Source organism: Parasteatoda tepidariorum, chromosome 5 (assembly GCF_043381705.1).
Source record: "Parasteatoda tepidariorum isolate YZ-2023 chromosome 5, CAS_Ptep_4.0, whole genome shotgun sequence".
NCBI lineage: Eukaryota > Metazoa > Arthropoda > Arachnida > Araneae > Theridiidae > Parasteatoda > Parasteatoda tepidariorum.
In genome coordinates, this window is record NC_092208.1 from 28,473,519 (window position 1) to 28,489,841 (window position 16,323).

The window sequence follows — 16,323 nt, forward strand, 5'->3', positions numbered from 1 at the left end:
ATACTCATTCCACGATTACGACATGTGCTTGGAGAAATTGTGAAAAATCACAGCATGATTCTCCTTTATTAATAAATTTCGAAATATTATGATATAGTTTTCAGTTTTTCTTTGATTTTTAGGTTCATTGTTTTTAGCATCATCTATTGAAAAGTGTTACAATCAAAAACATGAATTATGATTAGACCAAATTATTCCTATCTATAGTAATTCCAATAACTGTATTTCTTACGTTAACTGAGATTTTCAGTCGTAATTTTTTTAAGAAAAAGTCAGTGTACTTATGGATACACCGTACGGTATCAGTAATAACTTGGTGAAATGCTTTGAAGCATGTGGAAAACTATAAATTAAATAAATTAATTTAAATATCTAGCTATCATATATTATTACGACTGCAAACGAATTAGCCTTTTGATTAATCCTTTGACACGAATCATGGACGCTGTTTCAAAACGGAAATGCCATTTGAATCCTAACTAAATTTAGACGTGAAACGAAGTACGTAATATTTGTTTAGTTGAATAAAAACCCATTTTATTTTATAAACCATAACTAATTAATGTTTCCAAACATATATTAGTCAGCATTTATGTATCTACTCTTCAAAGTAATAAAAATATTAATGTTAATTATTCCTAAAAAATACAAATTAGACGTCTAGCAAGTAAAATTAAGGAACTCTTTAATATTTTTAGGAAATCGTATTTCATTTCAGCCTAAAAATATTTTATTTTATTTCTTTTAACGACACGAAAGAAAATCTGTATTATTACTGCTAGAGATATTGTTTAGATTTATATGTCGTTGTTGTTATCGTGTCCATGGACGACAGTTGTTCTCTAGATGCCATTAAAAAAAGCGTAGACTTGCATGTCTTTGAACCTTATTTTAAACTATCTGTTATTTAGTGTGTGTATGAAAGGAGATAAACAATTTTCCATATGCATGGAATATAGCATTAGTTTCATAATATTAACGTGCTGCGAAATCTTTGCTAATTGCTATTTTGCTTTACAGAAAAACCCACTCTAAATTCTTTTAATTTAGTAATCGGAATTATACTTACCATGACCCAATCTTAACGGTACGAATGACATCGAAAATGCTTCTTAACACAAGAAAATCCACCGGTGTCGATTGAACACCAGAGCCTGTTTAGCTTGCTCTTTCTGCATTTTTGCAGATAACTTGAAAATTTTTCTTGACTTTTCTATCGCAATTACACAGAAAAAAATTTGTGGTTCCAGGTCAATAAGGGGAGATTTTACAACTAAATGTACCAAGAACGTACTTTGGTGACATTTCGACACCCGGGCAATTTATTGTTATAAATAGCTGTCGTTTAACAAAAGATATTTCATTAAGCAGATGCCATTAGTAAAACAAACTTCCCAATGTATTATCTCACAATTTTTAGACCTTAACTGCAGTGTTATTGGGTTCACAGTCGAAATACATCAATTAAAATTTTTGTGTCTAAGACTTTCATTACATAGTATGGGTTATCTGCTCATAAAAGGAATTTCATATAATTTTTAAAAGTTTATGCCGAGCAGACACTCGTAGAAAAGGTCTAAGAAACGCTGAAATGTAAGAGTGTAATGGAAATGCAGCTAAAAAAAATTTTGAAAATGGTGTGCGGAAAATGTTCAGGAAAAATTTAATACCACTGAATCCAATGCAATCAGGTATGCAAAAATATAATGCATGAAAATGATAAATAATAATTAAGAAACTTGCATTCTCAAAAAAATTACGATTTTTCTTATACTAATATTTATGAATATTATCGTTTTACTTAATTTTGTAAGATTAAGTCATTTGTTTTTCTATAGTTTTTTATGGTATAACGAGTCATAATATATGTTAATTACATGAAATAATATTAAAAAAGACTTAAAACTAAACCCCACTGAACAATAGTCCTGAACTAATTTAGTTATTACAATTATTTTATATATTAAACATTGCGGTGTCGAATTAACACCGGCGGAAGTTTAGGGGTAATCGAAGTCCCGGATGTTCTAGTGTTAATTAGTGCTGACAATACGAATTCAATTACAAAATCAGTTACAAAAACGTACTTTTAGACTCAAAAAAGTCACACATTAAAAATTCAATTTCTTAAGTACTATAATACAGAATTTTCTTTTTAAATTTTGTATTATGCCTAAGAAAACTACAATCTCAAAAAATTTCTGTATCTTTATTATGTAAAAATTTCTGTATATTTCATTTATTCTTTACTGTTATTATTTTCTCAATCAATTCATCTTTGATAAATGAATTTTATAACTATGCTCCAAGAAAATTTAGAGATATGGCAGAATACTTTTAAAGCATGCGCATCAAGGGCCCATGTTTTGAACCACTCTCCTTTTCAAAATAATAGAGATAATAGAAGTGCGCTACCTCCATATTTTGAGGATAAAGAATCTAAGTCCGTCAAATGAGGTCTTTTTTCGTATATGATTTTGTAACCTAAAATATCATCTGCACTAATTAACTAGTGTGTATGAGGTCCCCTTTTTAAGCCAATATGATTGAAGGATTCTGGTATTTAGATCTCTTCTCTTTTTTGCTGATTGTGCTTGTTTTCATAATTTCTTAAATTACTTATGTATTAAAAATAACTTAATGTCGAATGCAAAATGCTCAAAATATAAAAAAAGAAATTGCACTTATTTTTTTTTACTTTATTTTATTTACTTTATTTATTTTATTTACTTTTTGAAATATATAATAACGATTCTCTGCTGTTACAGTAGATAAATGAGAAAAAGAAATATTGCATGATTAAAGCACGCACTTAATAAAACAACAAATTCTTAAATAGAAATTGCCTATAAAGTAATCAGGACATGCGAGCAAAAATAAAAGAAGATTGATTTGCCCGATAATAATGTGGAACTTGACACTATATTTGGTTTCCAGCAGATGTGCACGATATTATTTGTCATTTTTCGTCACAGTTTCTAAGAGTGAAGGAACAGACAAATGGTTCAACTTTAATATGGTGCCAAATTTAACCAGGTTATCGTTTTATTTGCTGCATCTCTTATACGATGTTAAATTGAACTATAATTATTGTCTGAAAACCTTCCGTGGTTAGTCTGACGGCAAGGGGACTCTAGGCTCTGCGATTTAGGGACTCATCTCTAACTTAGGTAGGATTAACCAGTTAACTTTGTAATTATGTTAGCTTTCGGTCCCCCACAAGTTTAGGATATTTCACGTCAGCACTTACGTCAGCATTGTAAGTACTACCACTTACTATATTTTACGTCAGCACTGAGGTCGATACGAGCCGGGTGCAGAAATTGAATCGATCAGGATCAAATTCTTGTCACTCATTGGAAAGCTAGCGCTCTATCCCCTGAATCACTACGGATCAGTTTGTATTATTTTATTTTATAACCGTTGTTGTACAGCCGACCTAATTTTGGGTTTACGACTACTAATATTAAACTCCGTAGTCTTGTAATTTTGAATCCAATCCCGAAGACTAGGGAACTCCTGGGTCAAGAATTTTGCTTTCGTTGAAGACTTCTTCGATGGACTAACCACTCAAATGCGTTACATAGAGAAAAGTCTCTCATGGTTAGCCTGACAGAAAGAGGACTCCAATCCATGATCTATCTGCCACTGAGGATATTTTACGTCAGCACTGAGGTCGTTGAGAGCCGGACGCAGAATTCATAGCGATTCAGAGCCATTGGAGGGATTCCAACCCAGTTCACCTCATTGAAAGTCGAGAACTTTATTATCTGAGCAGCCACGACTCTGTATGTTTTATTTATATGTATTGCTTTGTGAGTATTATTTATGTATAAACGGCATTTGACAATGTAAATATTGTATAAATTGTATTAATATAAGTCTATTCGATAATATTATATAAAATAGACATAAATTATTTCCTTTCAGTAAATTCATTTTTTTAAATACAATGGAATATAAATTAAGTAAAAAAAAATTAGATATTACCTAGAATGATTATCTTTTAAAAACCAAATTTATTTTGCTTCAAAATAATGCAGGTTTTAAAACAAGTTGATACTTTATTTTAACCGAAATTGTGTTTCCCACAAAATTTGTTATCAAGTGCTTTAAAAACAGCATAATTTTAGGAAGAAGCATCGTTAAGCACTCATTAATCTTAGCAAATGTAGCGAAAATATGCTTCCAGAGCGTATGGAAAAGTGATTAAAGGCTTTAAAAGTTAAAACTGGTTTCATGAAGGAAATGTTTCAAAGTCATTCTTATCAGACAGAGAGAAGTATTAAGATATCACCACTGAAAATAATATGATTTTTGAATATATTCTGAAACTGGATATTGGATTTAAAGCAAAACTCAAAGATTAAATTAAATTTTCTTTATGTAAAGCATGTTTCTCACAGTAACTACTTTTTTAAGCATAGATCTATTTTTACGAAATATAATACTTAGAAACGTTTTCAAATCAAATCATCAGAATAAAATCAATTTAAAATGAATGTACAAATAATAATTATTGTATTTTTCTTCTCCGGTTTGTTCAATCAAAGAAACAAATTATTTTCATATTTAATTGGTTTTAAAAATGAACGGTGTTTTAGAATGGTTAAATTTTCCGACATTGTATCATTTTTAAAATTATAATTTTCTAATATTAATAAAGAAAAATAAATATTAAAATTTGAAAAAAACTATTAAATGCTGATCTTATTCAAAACAGTTAATCTAAATAAAACTTGAAAATAAACAATTATAATGACAGTTAGGACTTACATTTAAATGATTTTATACATATTTTTTGAAAGAATAATATCTCTGTATACAAGGTTTGTCTGAAAGACAATTTTGATGCTAAGGAAATACGTGTCGTTTCGTTATTTGGAACAGTTAGAATCAGTAAGAGAGATCAGTAACTCTATGCATGCGTGTTTGTTCAACCTTCCAGAAAAAGAGATCAGGGTCATTTTCGCCAACTAGTTTTCGTTTCTCGTACAGATCTGGATGGCTCACTGAAATAAAATAAAGGCCATCAAGTTTTGTGAAAAGACTGACAAAACTGCTGTGGAATGTTTCCCCGTATAAAAGACAATCCTCTAGATGTAATTGTTTATTGAAATGTATAGTCAACCAGCCATACAATACATTTTCAACACTCCATAAAGAAATCAACAATCAATCACGCTTTGGCGAGCTAACTATGACTTTTAAAGCCAAGAATGGGACATGTGTAACTGAAAACTTAAATGAGATCGCCCATTGGGTGTGCGTTTAATGTTACCAAAATTAAATATCTCTTAGAAATCGATCACAAGATTATGATTAGCAGATCGGAAACGTGATTAACGGGATAATGACAGCATAAAGCGATGGTTGTTTATTAGAATGAAATGTCTACTGGTGGTAAAATGCATCTGAAAAAGACGATGAAAATAAATAACAATTAATCATGCGTTTGAAAGCTATTTACGACTTTTACAGTCAAAAATGGGATATATGTAACTGAAAACTTGAATCGAAATTGCCATTTGTGTTTATGCTTAACGGCACCAAAATTAAACATTTCTAAAAAAGACTAATCACGAGATTGTCATAACAATCAAACATATCGTAACAGATCGGAAACTTGATTGATGGAAAGATTTGAAGCTCTGATTTCTTCGGGATAAGCTTTTCGGTAATTTCAAATCTGTTTTGGGTTTCGAAATTATCTTGCAGTTGCCACGTGGTTTCGCAAGCTTTTTTTCTTGTTCATGCAATAAATAGCTCCGATAAAATGATATCATTTCTTGATAATCGAGCACCAGAGCTTTAATAGGCATTCCAGAAAAAAGCTTACGACAGTGGACCCTTGAAATTTTGACGACATGCATTTGTATTTAGAATAACAAATAAAATTGGCTTGCTATTGTAACTAACTAACTCAATGGACTTTTTGGACAAACTTCAAATATTTACAAAATATTTTTTCTTACTACGTCATGTCTTTTTCTAAATAATCATTTTGATTTAGATATTTATATCACATTAAATTCGCAATTCCAAAATTACAAGTTGTAACTTAATGTGTTTTCTGTCAATGCACCGCACTGTGTGGTAATGACATTTCTGTTAAATAAAAACATAATACGGGTAATAAAATATGAAATATACGATATTTGGTAACTTTTCAGATCATGTGGTTAAGATTTACCTGAAATACTGATTATTAAAGATTATTGTTTTTATAACCTCACACTCAATTTAAAAAGTATATTTGACAAAATAAAAAGTTGTTATACCATGCCCTATGGTATCATTACAAAATTATCAATTTTTACGTCGCTTAATACATTTTTATAGCATATTATAAAATCATATTTTACTTCTAATTTTACCAAAATCTTTACGAAATAGCTTCGGTGAAAATTACATAGCTTTTTGGTGTTCTCTTAGATATAGTCGGTAAATTATATACATGGTCTTATATGTATAGTCTGGCTGTTTGAACAATCCTTTTTTTCAGTGAATGAAATTATTTTGTACTTCCCAGTGAATGCTAGCTTTCAAAATTATTTTAAAATTTTTTGTTAGATTTATATCACATACAAATAATAAGAAAAATTTAATAAAATATTTCATAAAACAGTCTCTTTCCTATGTCTTTCCTCAGTTTCAATTTAGAAGCAGGCACAATTCATGTAAAAATAAATCTTGTTCATTAATTTTGGAATTATTAAAGAATTTAATACTATTTATTATAAATTTTTAAATTTAATGCATATTAAAAATAGAAAATTTTAAATTAAATTTTTTGATATTTTGTGACAATAGATATTTGAATTACAAATTAGCAAGATTATTAAAGTACACTCCCAAATAAAATTTTAAACCTAATCAATTTTAAAGATCATGTATTAAGATAATTGCGCAGCAACTTTTGTATTTGGAAAAAAATTGTCTAGACATAACTGTAAAAATTTATCGAAGCAATATTATATTTTTCTTCGATAAAGATTATGCGGTACGAAAATGCATTATTAATGATTTTATATATAAAGTATTAGCCGTATTAAATGTGCCTTTTATAAGGTAGAAAACTAAGAAAAAAAGTCCTTTCAAAAAAGGGCTTTATTTTTCGAAAGGCTTTCTTAAGTTTTTGCATTTCCATAAATTAAGCAACAAAAATATTTCTTATTAAAATTTATACTTAAATTAAAAAAAACATATTTTATATATCTGCTATTATCACATAAATGTTTCAATAAGTAAACGACGATCCATATAAAATTTTATTTTGCTTCAATGCTTACTTAGACATTTAATTTTAGGCACCATTTGAAACTCTAATTTAAATTTTGCATCCCAGTATATTAATTGTTTCCTATCGCAAATTCTTTTAATTTTATTTACAAGATTATGTAAGGACAAATTTATTCAAGTAATTAAGATTAATTATTTAATTGATATGCAGGATAACAGAAGGCATTGAAACAATACGTATTTAGGGGTTTTAAGTGAAAAGACGACTGCCACAGTTTGCACTTTGTAAATTCTCTAGAAATATGCAGGGCATATTACATCAAGTAGGCAGCGCAAATTTAAAGAAATATTTAAATTAAGTTAATAAAATAATGACTTATTATCTGTATTTGAAGAAAGAAAGCGGTTCAGGAGAAGTCATTTTAATTTTAAAACATTTTTAAAACTGCTGCTTTTATAAATTTTTCGCAAATTATTTTCGGTACATGCATTTCCCCCTTGTTTTAAAATTTATATACTGCTCAGATAAAAAAAAATATGCATACACTTCATTATAAATCATCTGTTAACTTAATATTTTTTTTATTTTTTTTTTTAATTTACTGAATAATTTGGAATGACTCAATGGATAATGTTCTTTTCAGGCACCAGCTATTACATAGATTCGACCTTTGTTCGAATTAAAGTAGTAGTACAAGAAAACAAGATGTGTATGTGATGCTCCTTTATTCAAACATTGTTTATGTTCTGTTTCGTTTTAGCCATCTTTGAAATATTCTATAGTATCTGCAATTCATGGATACAGTTCAGTTAATGGTAAGAGGTCACTTCACATAAGGCAACTGGGATTAGTTTTCGTCAAAACCTTTCAAGCAAGCACTATTGCCATACATATTTCTGAAGTATAACATTGTCTTGCGTATAGTTACTCACTGAGACAATTCATATAGTACTGTTAATAATTTGTATCTATTTCAGCCATAATTTAAGTTTTCTACAGTATTTACAATTTACCGTTTAGCTAACTGTAAGTGATTTACGCACTGCTTTTTTGCTCTTCAAATCGCACACATGGGATTAGTTTTACTCAAGAAGACTTCAACACAAGTACTTTTGTCTCATATATTCATTACCGTGGGTGCAGTTGCACTCTGAGAAGATTTCAACTGCACAGATACATCGTTTTTGTTTTTATCTACAGCAATCGATAAGTGGGACCATAACCTTGTAATTCTAAGTCGAAGTCAAAAGAAGCGAATTTCTATCTAACAATCAGGGGAAAATTCACCTTCCTGTATATTTTACAGAATCAAACTAATTAGATTTATCATTGTATAAAAAGTAACCAATTACTTGGTTACTATATCGATCTTAAAAAATAATTAAACTATGTAGAAAAACAGTTACGTTTCCACGATAGTCTCATGCATGTTTGACTTTTTTTTCGCATTCTTCTTTACAGTTTTAATCTTATTCTAAACTATGCCAATGTGTATTAATATTAAATTTTATAAAAGTATAGATTTATATGGCAGCTTAAAGAAATACGAAAGAATGGAATAGTGAAAGTAAGGATTAGTGAATGCAAAGAAATTAATAGCCATCTGTCGGTCTAGTGCGTCATAGGGGTTAATGATCTAAAATATGAAGACAAACGACATGGTGGTGGCAATTGTGGTGAATGTTATGCGTCAACCATCTTTGCTTCGCTGATAAGCTGGTATCTATAGACCTGAAGGTAAGTCAACTTCCCACCCCTCTTAGGAATAAAACAAGGATCTTAATAATAATACAGATTATGTACTTACAAAATACTTCTAAATTCCACCCTTCTTCTCTTGAACTTCCAGGTATGACAGGGTTTTGTGCTCTGCATGCAAAATATTTGCCATTATCTTCAACAGATGGTATAAATTTTAGATAACTAATTGTCATATCGCCTGTCTGACTATCTGTCCGACCAGTTTTTAGCTCTTTACTACCTTTCCACCAAGAGATCACAGCAGGCGGACGAGAACCAGTTGTTGTGCATTTAAGTTGTGCTTCCCTTTCAGCATAGACGTGCCGCTTATGAGGTTCAACTTTGACTAGCAAAGGTTTCACTAAAAAGAGAAAAGGGACATTGCTTCACTTTTAAGTTATTAATATGTACATGTATAGTTGGATACAAAATATATCGAACACACGTAATACACATTTACTGGCCAATAAAAATGCTACTAACAAACTTTAAACAAGCATGGAAGCATTACTAGCGGTGACATATTTAAAAATTTTCAAATGAAAATTACTCTTTGCTTGAATGCAGTGTTGTAATGGTGTAAGAATGTTATTGAAGAAAATTTATAATATCCCAAACCTTCAAGAACACAAACATTTGTCTAAAAATAAACCCAATGAACAATTTTTTGGATTTACGTCTGGAGAAAAGAGTCATAAATTTTATAAATTACTTTAAGAAATAAAAATTTGGAATATATGGCTCTATGTGAAAACTAAAGTTGAAGCTACCTTAAAAATCATTGCATTAGTTTCTAGTTAGTAAAATTCTTGAACTCTAATATAGTCAAGAAGTGTCTGCAACCCATTCCTAACTGAGTTTCTCTACTTGCAGTGTCCGGTACGCTGTAAAAAATTCTTGTTGAAACTGTGGTACTTTGGGTGCATCGTCTGTAAAATACATTTTCCTGTAAAATCTATTTTTACCGTAAACATTATACGCTAAATTTCTAAGTAATATCTATCTAGTAATAAAAGGGATTCAGTGATCAAAAATTACGACGTATCAGATTTTTTGTTTCGTAGCGCGTTCCGAAAAAATGGTTTTACGATGGCAAAAAGTGAAAAGCGCTGAGTATCGATACTATTTACCGTAATTTAATCCGGCGTTTTTTACAGAGTGAAAAGCTCAATTTTTTTTCGGTTTTTCAGAAAAACATTTGTGACCAAGGAAGTAGAATATCATGAAATTGAGATTTTAAGGTACTGCGTAGGTAATATTTGATTCTAAACCATTGACTGACATATATTATTACTCTGCAAATTCGTCGAACATTATCAATGTTAACCTTATTCATAAAATTTATTTGTAAAGTATTCATTATTGTAACTGAAAAATTGTATTTATCACCGTAAATAAAAATAACAGAAACTCATTTAAAACTTTGAGTCCATTGGGTTAATATCTAACGAAGACAATTGATGTCGATACTCAAATAGATTTTTGTAACGTAAAAATATATTAAAACAGTAACAAGAAGTAATTTACGATGTAATATCATGTAATACGAAGTAATATTACGTCTTATTTCACTAAACTTACGTAACTATTTCGTTTTCTTTCTAAATGAAATCTGGAATCCTGCTTTAAAAAGAATTGCGCATTAAATAAAAAATTAAATTATATGTTTTTCTTTATCTTGTTATTTTTTTTTATCTTCACTTTATAAACAGATAATTAAATTCGTTATAAAATGTCACTGTTTAAAATTTCAGGCAATAATAATTCAAATACAAAACTTCTGCTTAGAATAACAAACTCTCAGCCACGAGCATGGAACAAATGAATTAAAAGAAAGATACCTCAAAGGTATTAAATTACTCTATAGCAATAAAGCAACAAACATTCAAACAATAACTCAAAATAACTATTGTGACTTCCGTTATGTGATTTTACGCTTGAATTACAAGACTTTCAAATATAAAATTAAACGTAACAATTCGTAAATGATAAGTAAAAACTTAAGAAGATTAAAGAGCTTTCTCAGAAAATAAAAATGATTTCCAAACGACAAATCGGATTAGGGGTACCAAAGAATATATTAAAATCCTTCTTTCTTACGCTTCGTCAACTAGTACATACAAAATAAGGTTTAAAAAATTTTAAAACAAATTTGCGAAGTGTGAAAGTGAATAGAATTTAAAATTTAAATAACAGAGAACATGATATAAAATTTTAGAAAGAAGTGCTCTTATGTTAAATAAAATTACATTAAGTACGCTATAAAACTGTTTCGTATGAAGTAGAATTTTTTTTCTCCAAAAAATGCACTTTAAAATATTTTAAAACTTTTAATACATTTGCAAAAATATAAATAACTAAAGTAAGATAAAATTATTATCTAATAAGAATATTCCATGAGTAAGAAAATTTTATAGTTTGGGATATTTTCTTCAGATTTTATTTATTTATTTATTGAAATTTAAAGTTCCACATTGATTAAGATGTACCAGTATAATATGGTATTAAAACTGTTCTTTTTTCTTTCTTTTTTTTCAAACTAGAAACATTTTAGAATATTTTAGAAATAATTGCAGTGAATACTGATATAATAAAGCTTTGAACCTGTTCATATGATTCTCAATAAAAATTCTGGGCATCGTAATCAAGAAAAAAATTAAATTAGAAAAAAACACATATACATATAATTTAATAGCTACAACGGACTATGATGTGAAACCCCATTTTCTAATCCTTTTAGAAAGCATGATTTAGTGTTTTTAGTAAAATAAATACCGAAATATTATTAATAAGTAAATAATATAAATATTTTAAATTATTCAAAAATAAATAATATAAAAGAGATAATTCCTATTTTATCATTTTATTTTGTTGTTGCTATCGCCTTACTACTTTCCCAAATTTGTAACGTATCCATATGCCTTGATAAACAGTATTTGGTTTTAAGCTTTTATAAAGTTATTATCACCCAATCAAACACATGTATTATTTATATTAATTTTTAAAAAAAATTGTTAATTGCCTGTCGACATTCAAATAAATAGAATTTTAATGTAATGCATATTTTACTATTGGTTTAATTTTATTAAAAAGCAAATACTAAATAAAAATTGTTATTGCAGTAATTTATATTTCATTCCCAATATTCTTCGCAAATTATACGAGAAAAATTTAAATTTCAGGTTAACTGATTGCAGAGTCAATGCAATAAGTTCAACAATAAAATTTGCATTGTTTTTGTCACAGAGTAATTTTCTAGAATCACCATATGTATCCCCGTTTAATATTTTTTGCGTACAAGAAATTGTTGAATGTATGCGCGCAGTAGAATAATATGTATATAGCTAAGAAATAATCAGAAAATTTTAATTACCATCACCTTTTAAAATACTTTACATCTATTTAATTTTATTAACTTTTATAACTCGTTCTACTTTACTGTAAAAATGTGATTTTCTAGGGGTAGATTAACGACTTAATCATGTCACGACACAGTCACATTTTAAAACAAAATATCAAGTATAAAATCTACTTTTTATTTCTCACGAATTAATTTTTCAGTAATGTGTGTAAGTTCATATATATGTTGAAAATAAAAATGATATACTTAAAAATTCACGTTTGTCGGGTCAACGAATTCAGGTTAATTATACGTCTACTGAATTTGTTATATGATATTAGAAAATTTACACCAATTGGTATCTGAGGAAGCATATTTTTCATCTTTAACACAGAAAACATCATAATTGTGATTATATATAGTGTTTAAGTTTCTTTCCAGCAACAAATTTAAAATACGCAAAGTCTCCTAGAAAATTTTTTTATAATTAAGACTGAATAAGAAATTTGCTTTACTATAAATTTGCTATCTACGTTGAAAATGCAGAATCTATAAATAATATTTGTAGTATGGTATACTACATATTAAATAAAATCAATTGTTAATTTTAATTTAATTATCTAATTTCATTATCTAATCATNTTTGCTATCTACGTTGAAAATGCAGAATCTATAAATAATATTACTATGCTAGTAAATAAAATTTAAAGCATACTATTTATGATTAAATATCAAATTTAATAATTAACTGAAAGTTGTTTTAAAACAATACATTTAAATGGGTCTTATTATACCCTCAGAATCAAATATTTTACGCAACCAAAAGCAACTATTTATATACGTTTGATTTAAAATAAATGGAAGATGCAAAATGCGTTGAATACATTAGAACTTGGCCTGTGGTTAAAGAAAATCATTTTATTCAAAGCAAACGACTTGATTTTATGTGGTAAAATAAAAGAGAGGAAAACATTATTTTTTAGATTTAAAGAGAAAGTTAGAAAAATAAAAGTGAAAAGAATTTTCTTCATCAAAATTTTCCATTTTCCGAATTGACAAGTCTTTTTAAGAGATGGACGTGGCTTTAAATTGTTTACGAAAAGAAATGAAAATGAATAAATCAGAAATTCAAGTGGGGGAAAGATCAGTCCAAATTGCCGTATTTAAAATGCGCGATGTATACATACATTTTCTTTTTTTCTAATGTATATGTACTTTAAAACGGTTTTTTTATGAGAAGAAAAAGAAGCATATTAATTGAAAATTTATTTTACATATTTTATACCATTGTGATGATATTTTTTATGACATTTGCAATGAAAATATTAACTTTTTGAAATGAGATGTCAATAAAATGTATTTATTAAAATTTCCTGGTAAAATTTATTGACTTTAAATAAAATTTACTGATTATCGTGCACAAATGATAGGTAATTGAATTATTTAGTTTTGAACAATGTATATAGCAAAGCACTTGAACTATATAATTTTCTGTTTTTATTTATTTTCATAACAATGCTTAGTGATTTTAACAGATATACAAGACCGAAAAGGTTTGTATATAGATGAACCCATAAAAAGCAGTGAAACACAGAACTGCTGTCCAGGAAGATGCTGCATAAAAACGTAATGTAAGGGCGTGCATTTTTTTACAAATTGGTTAAATGGCCAAGAGCACGGGTCAGATTTCGCTTGAAAATAACTGATTTAAATGTCATTTTCAAACAGAAAGGGGGCGGTAACCATCGATAAGGATCCATGAATCGATTCAACTCTTAAAAAATGTGACGATTGGAATTATTAAGTTGGATTGATATTTTTTCATGATCATCTATGGATATCAAAATAATTGAAAAGTACCAGAAAGATCTGTTTTACTTTTCGTTACACTCTCGAAAGATGCGTCACATTTGTGCTTCACTCAACCGCAGAAAAAATATACTCGGAATCATTCCTTTTATTTCATATCTATCTATCATGTGGCTAATCTATATTATATAAAACGCTAATACGTTTTAATTGATAGGCTTCTACCGCAAGAGCACGTAGTGAGCATCATAGGTCTAATCGGGTGAATTCTCACCGAAATATCAAAAAAATTCTCACAAAATTATCTTCATCGAAGCCAATGCTTTACATCCGGCGTTCAGTACTATTTCATATTGTTTTACAACACATGGTTTTAGCCCTCTGGTGGGAAAGACTTTAAAACAAAACTTACAACAGTTACTTTTTTCAACAACTGAAATTTAGAATAGTGTGATTAAGAAAAATATGTGAACTGTTTGCATTTTCAAATTAATATTGAAATGCACAGGATTAGAATTTTCTACAGTGAAAAGTTTTCGTAAAACTTCAGTGTTCAAAAAAGTATACTAAAGCTAGACGTTTAGAACGTATCCAATGAGCGAGCATCGGATTGCGAAGCAATCCGAAATGAACTGCGAAGGCAGTTCCGGGGGTTGGCGAGCGCCAACGAGCAGGGGGCGAAGCCTCCTAGTAAGATATTAAAAATATATTGTAACTAGCTTATATAAAAGTGGCGGGTATATAAAGGTATTTTCCTAACCGTCTTTTTAACTGTTTTTAGTTTCCAGTTAAATTTTGGCTGAACCTTGTTATTTTTATTGAACTTATGATTCATAACCATGAACCATTATTCAAAATAGATGGTTTAAGTTTTGATATTATATACTTAGTTTCAATTAGGATTAAAACAGAAATATATGAATCAGTTATCTTGAAAAAATTTTTTTTCTATTTTTGCAGTACATATTATAAAACGATGCAGTTTTTAAAACATATTTTTCTATCAAATAACTTCCTCATTTTTTTCTTAGTCGAACTGCCAAAAATACCCCACAGTTCACAAAATAAAATATTAAACCACCAATTGCCAAACTTTACAATTTTTAAAAAAGTATAAGTTACTGTCATAGTTTGAAGCTCAGGCGGGAAAATATCAGAAAGAACCTTTTAGAAAAAAAAAAATCAAGACAAGAAAATGGGATAAAAAGTACAAAGAAATGGAGTAGGACAAGAGAAAGCATGCGAAAGTCAAATGTGGGTAAAATGGATGGCATTGTCACAGGCGTTTGACAGAAAACTCCCAAGTATTAGCTGTAACTTTTCGCGTTTTTAAGTTTCTAACACTCTTTAACGTTTCTTCCGTTTTTCTTTTTTGCATCTTACATGTGTTTTCTTTATGTTTTATTTTCCCCTTCACTATCTCCAAAAGTAAATTCTTTCATGTTTAGTATTTGAGTTTGAAAGTTCTTATTTTTATATTTCTTTTTTCAGGACACAAAAATTAATATCGCTGTCCTCCATTCACACGGGAAAGATTTGGTTCACCTTTTTTGTGAAATATTGGAGTTTTAGTCATTTGTCATACAAAGGAAAACTATAAATGAAAAAAGAAGAAATACTTTTAGAGTTATTTTTTAAGAAAAAGTTAAAAATACTGTCTTCAAAAATATTTTGATTATGTGAGAAATATAACATAAAAAACTTATTTTTTTTAAAAATATTTATTTATATTAAATAGATTTCCCAGTTAAAGTGTTGACAAAACACAAATTGATTATTCTTTTTGAAATAAAGAACTATACATATAACTGTTTTCCAGAAAGCTCAACTATACTTATGCGATGGTTTTTATGAATTAAATATCTGTAAGCCTTTAGCCTAGCAGTGCACCTGTTGAAAAGCGTAGTTAATATTTTTGCTTCTCAATACGACCAAATTAAGTTGGAAAAAATTGTAAAAATACTTAATGTATTTCAAAGATTTCTAATTTATTTTGCTGAATATTAATATCAATTTTAATCAAATAATCTTATTAATAATGATGATCTGATATTCTGAATAATGAAAAAATCCGAGTAATTTTACATTTTTTGAAACATATTAAGTTTCCAGAATCCGGAGATAGAGCATTCGCCTTCCAATCGAATCCCAGTTAATACGAACATCGCATCCGGCTTGCACCGACACTTGC

At 28.6% G+C, this 16,323-nt stretch overlaps 1 protein-coding gene across 4 annotated transcripts in view; it reads right to left on the reverse strand.

Moving 5' to 3' along the window:
* LOC107444296 (neural cell adhesion molecule 2) overlaps positions 1 to 16,323 on the reverse strand; it is a 765,139-nt gene that overhangs the window by 84,243 nt on the left and 664,573 nt on the right. For all 4 annotated transcript variants that reach the window (XM_071181216.1, XM_071181215.1, XM_071181217.1 and 1 more), the window contains one exon: positions 9,051 to 9,344. In XM_071181216.1, the coding sequence (XP_071037317.1) occupies positions 9,051 to 9,344 (294 nt within the window). The remainder of the gene's footprint in view (positions 1 to 9,050; positions 9,345 to 16,323) is intronic.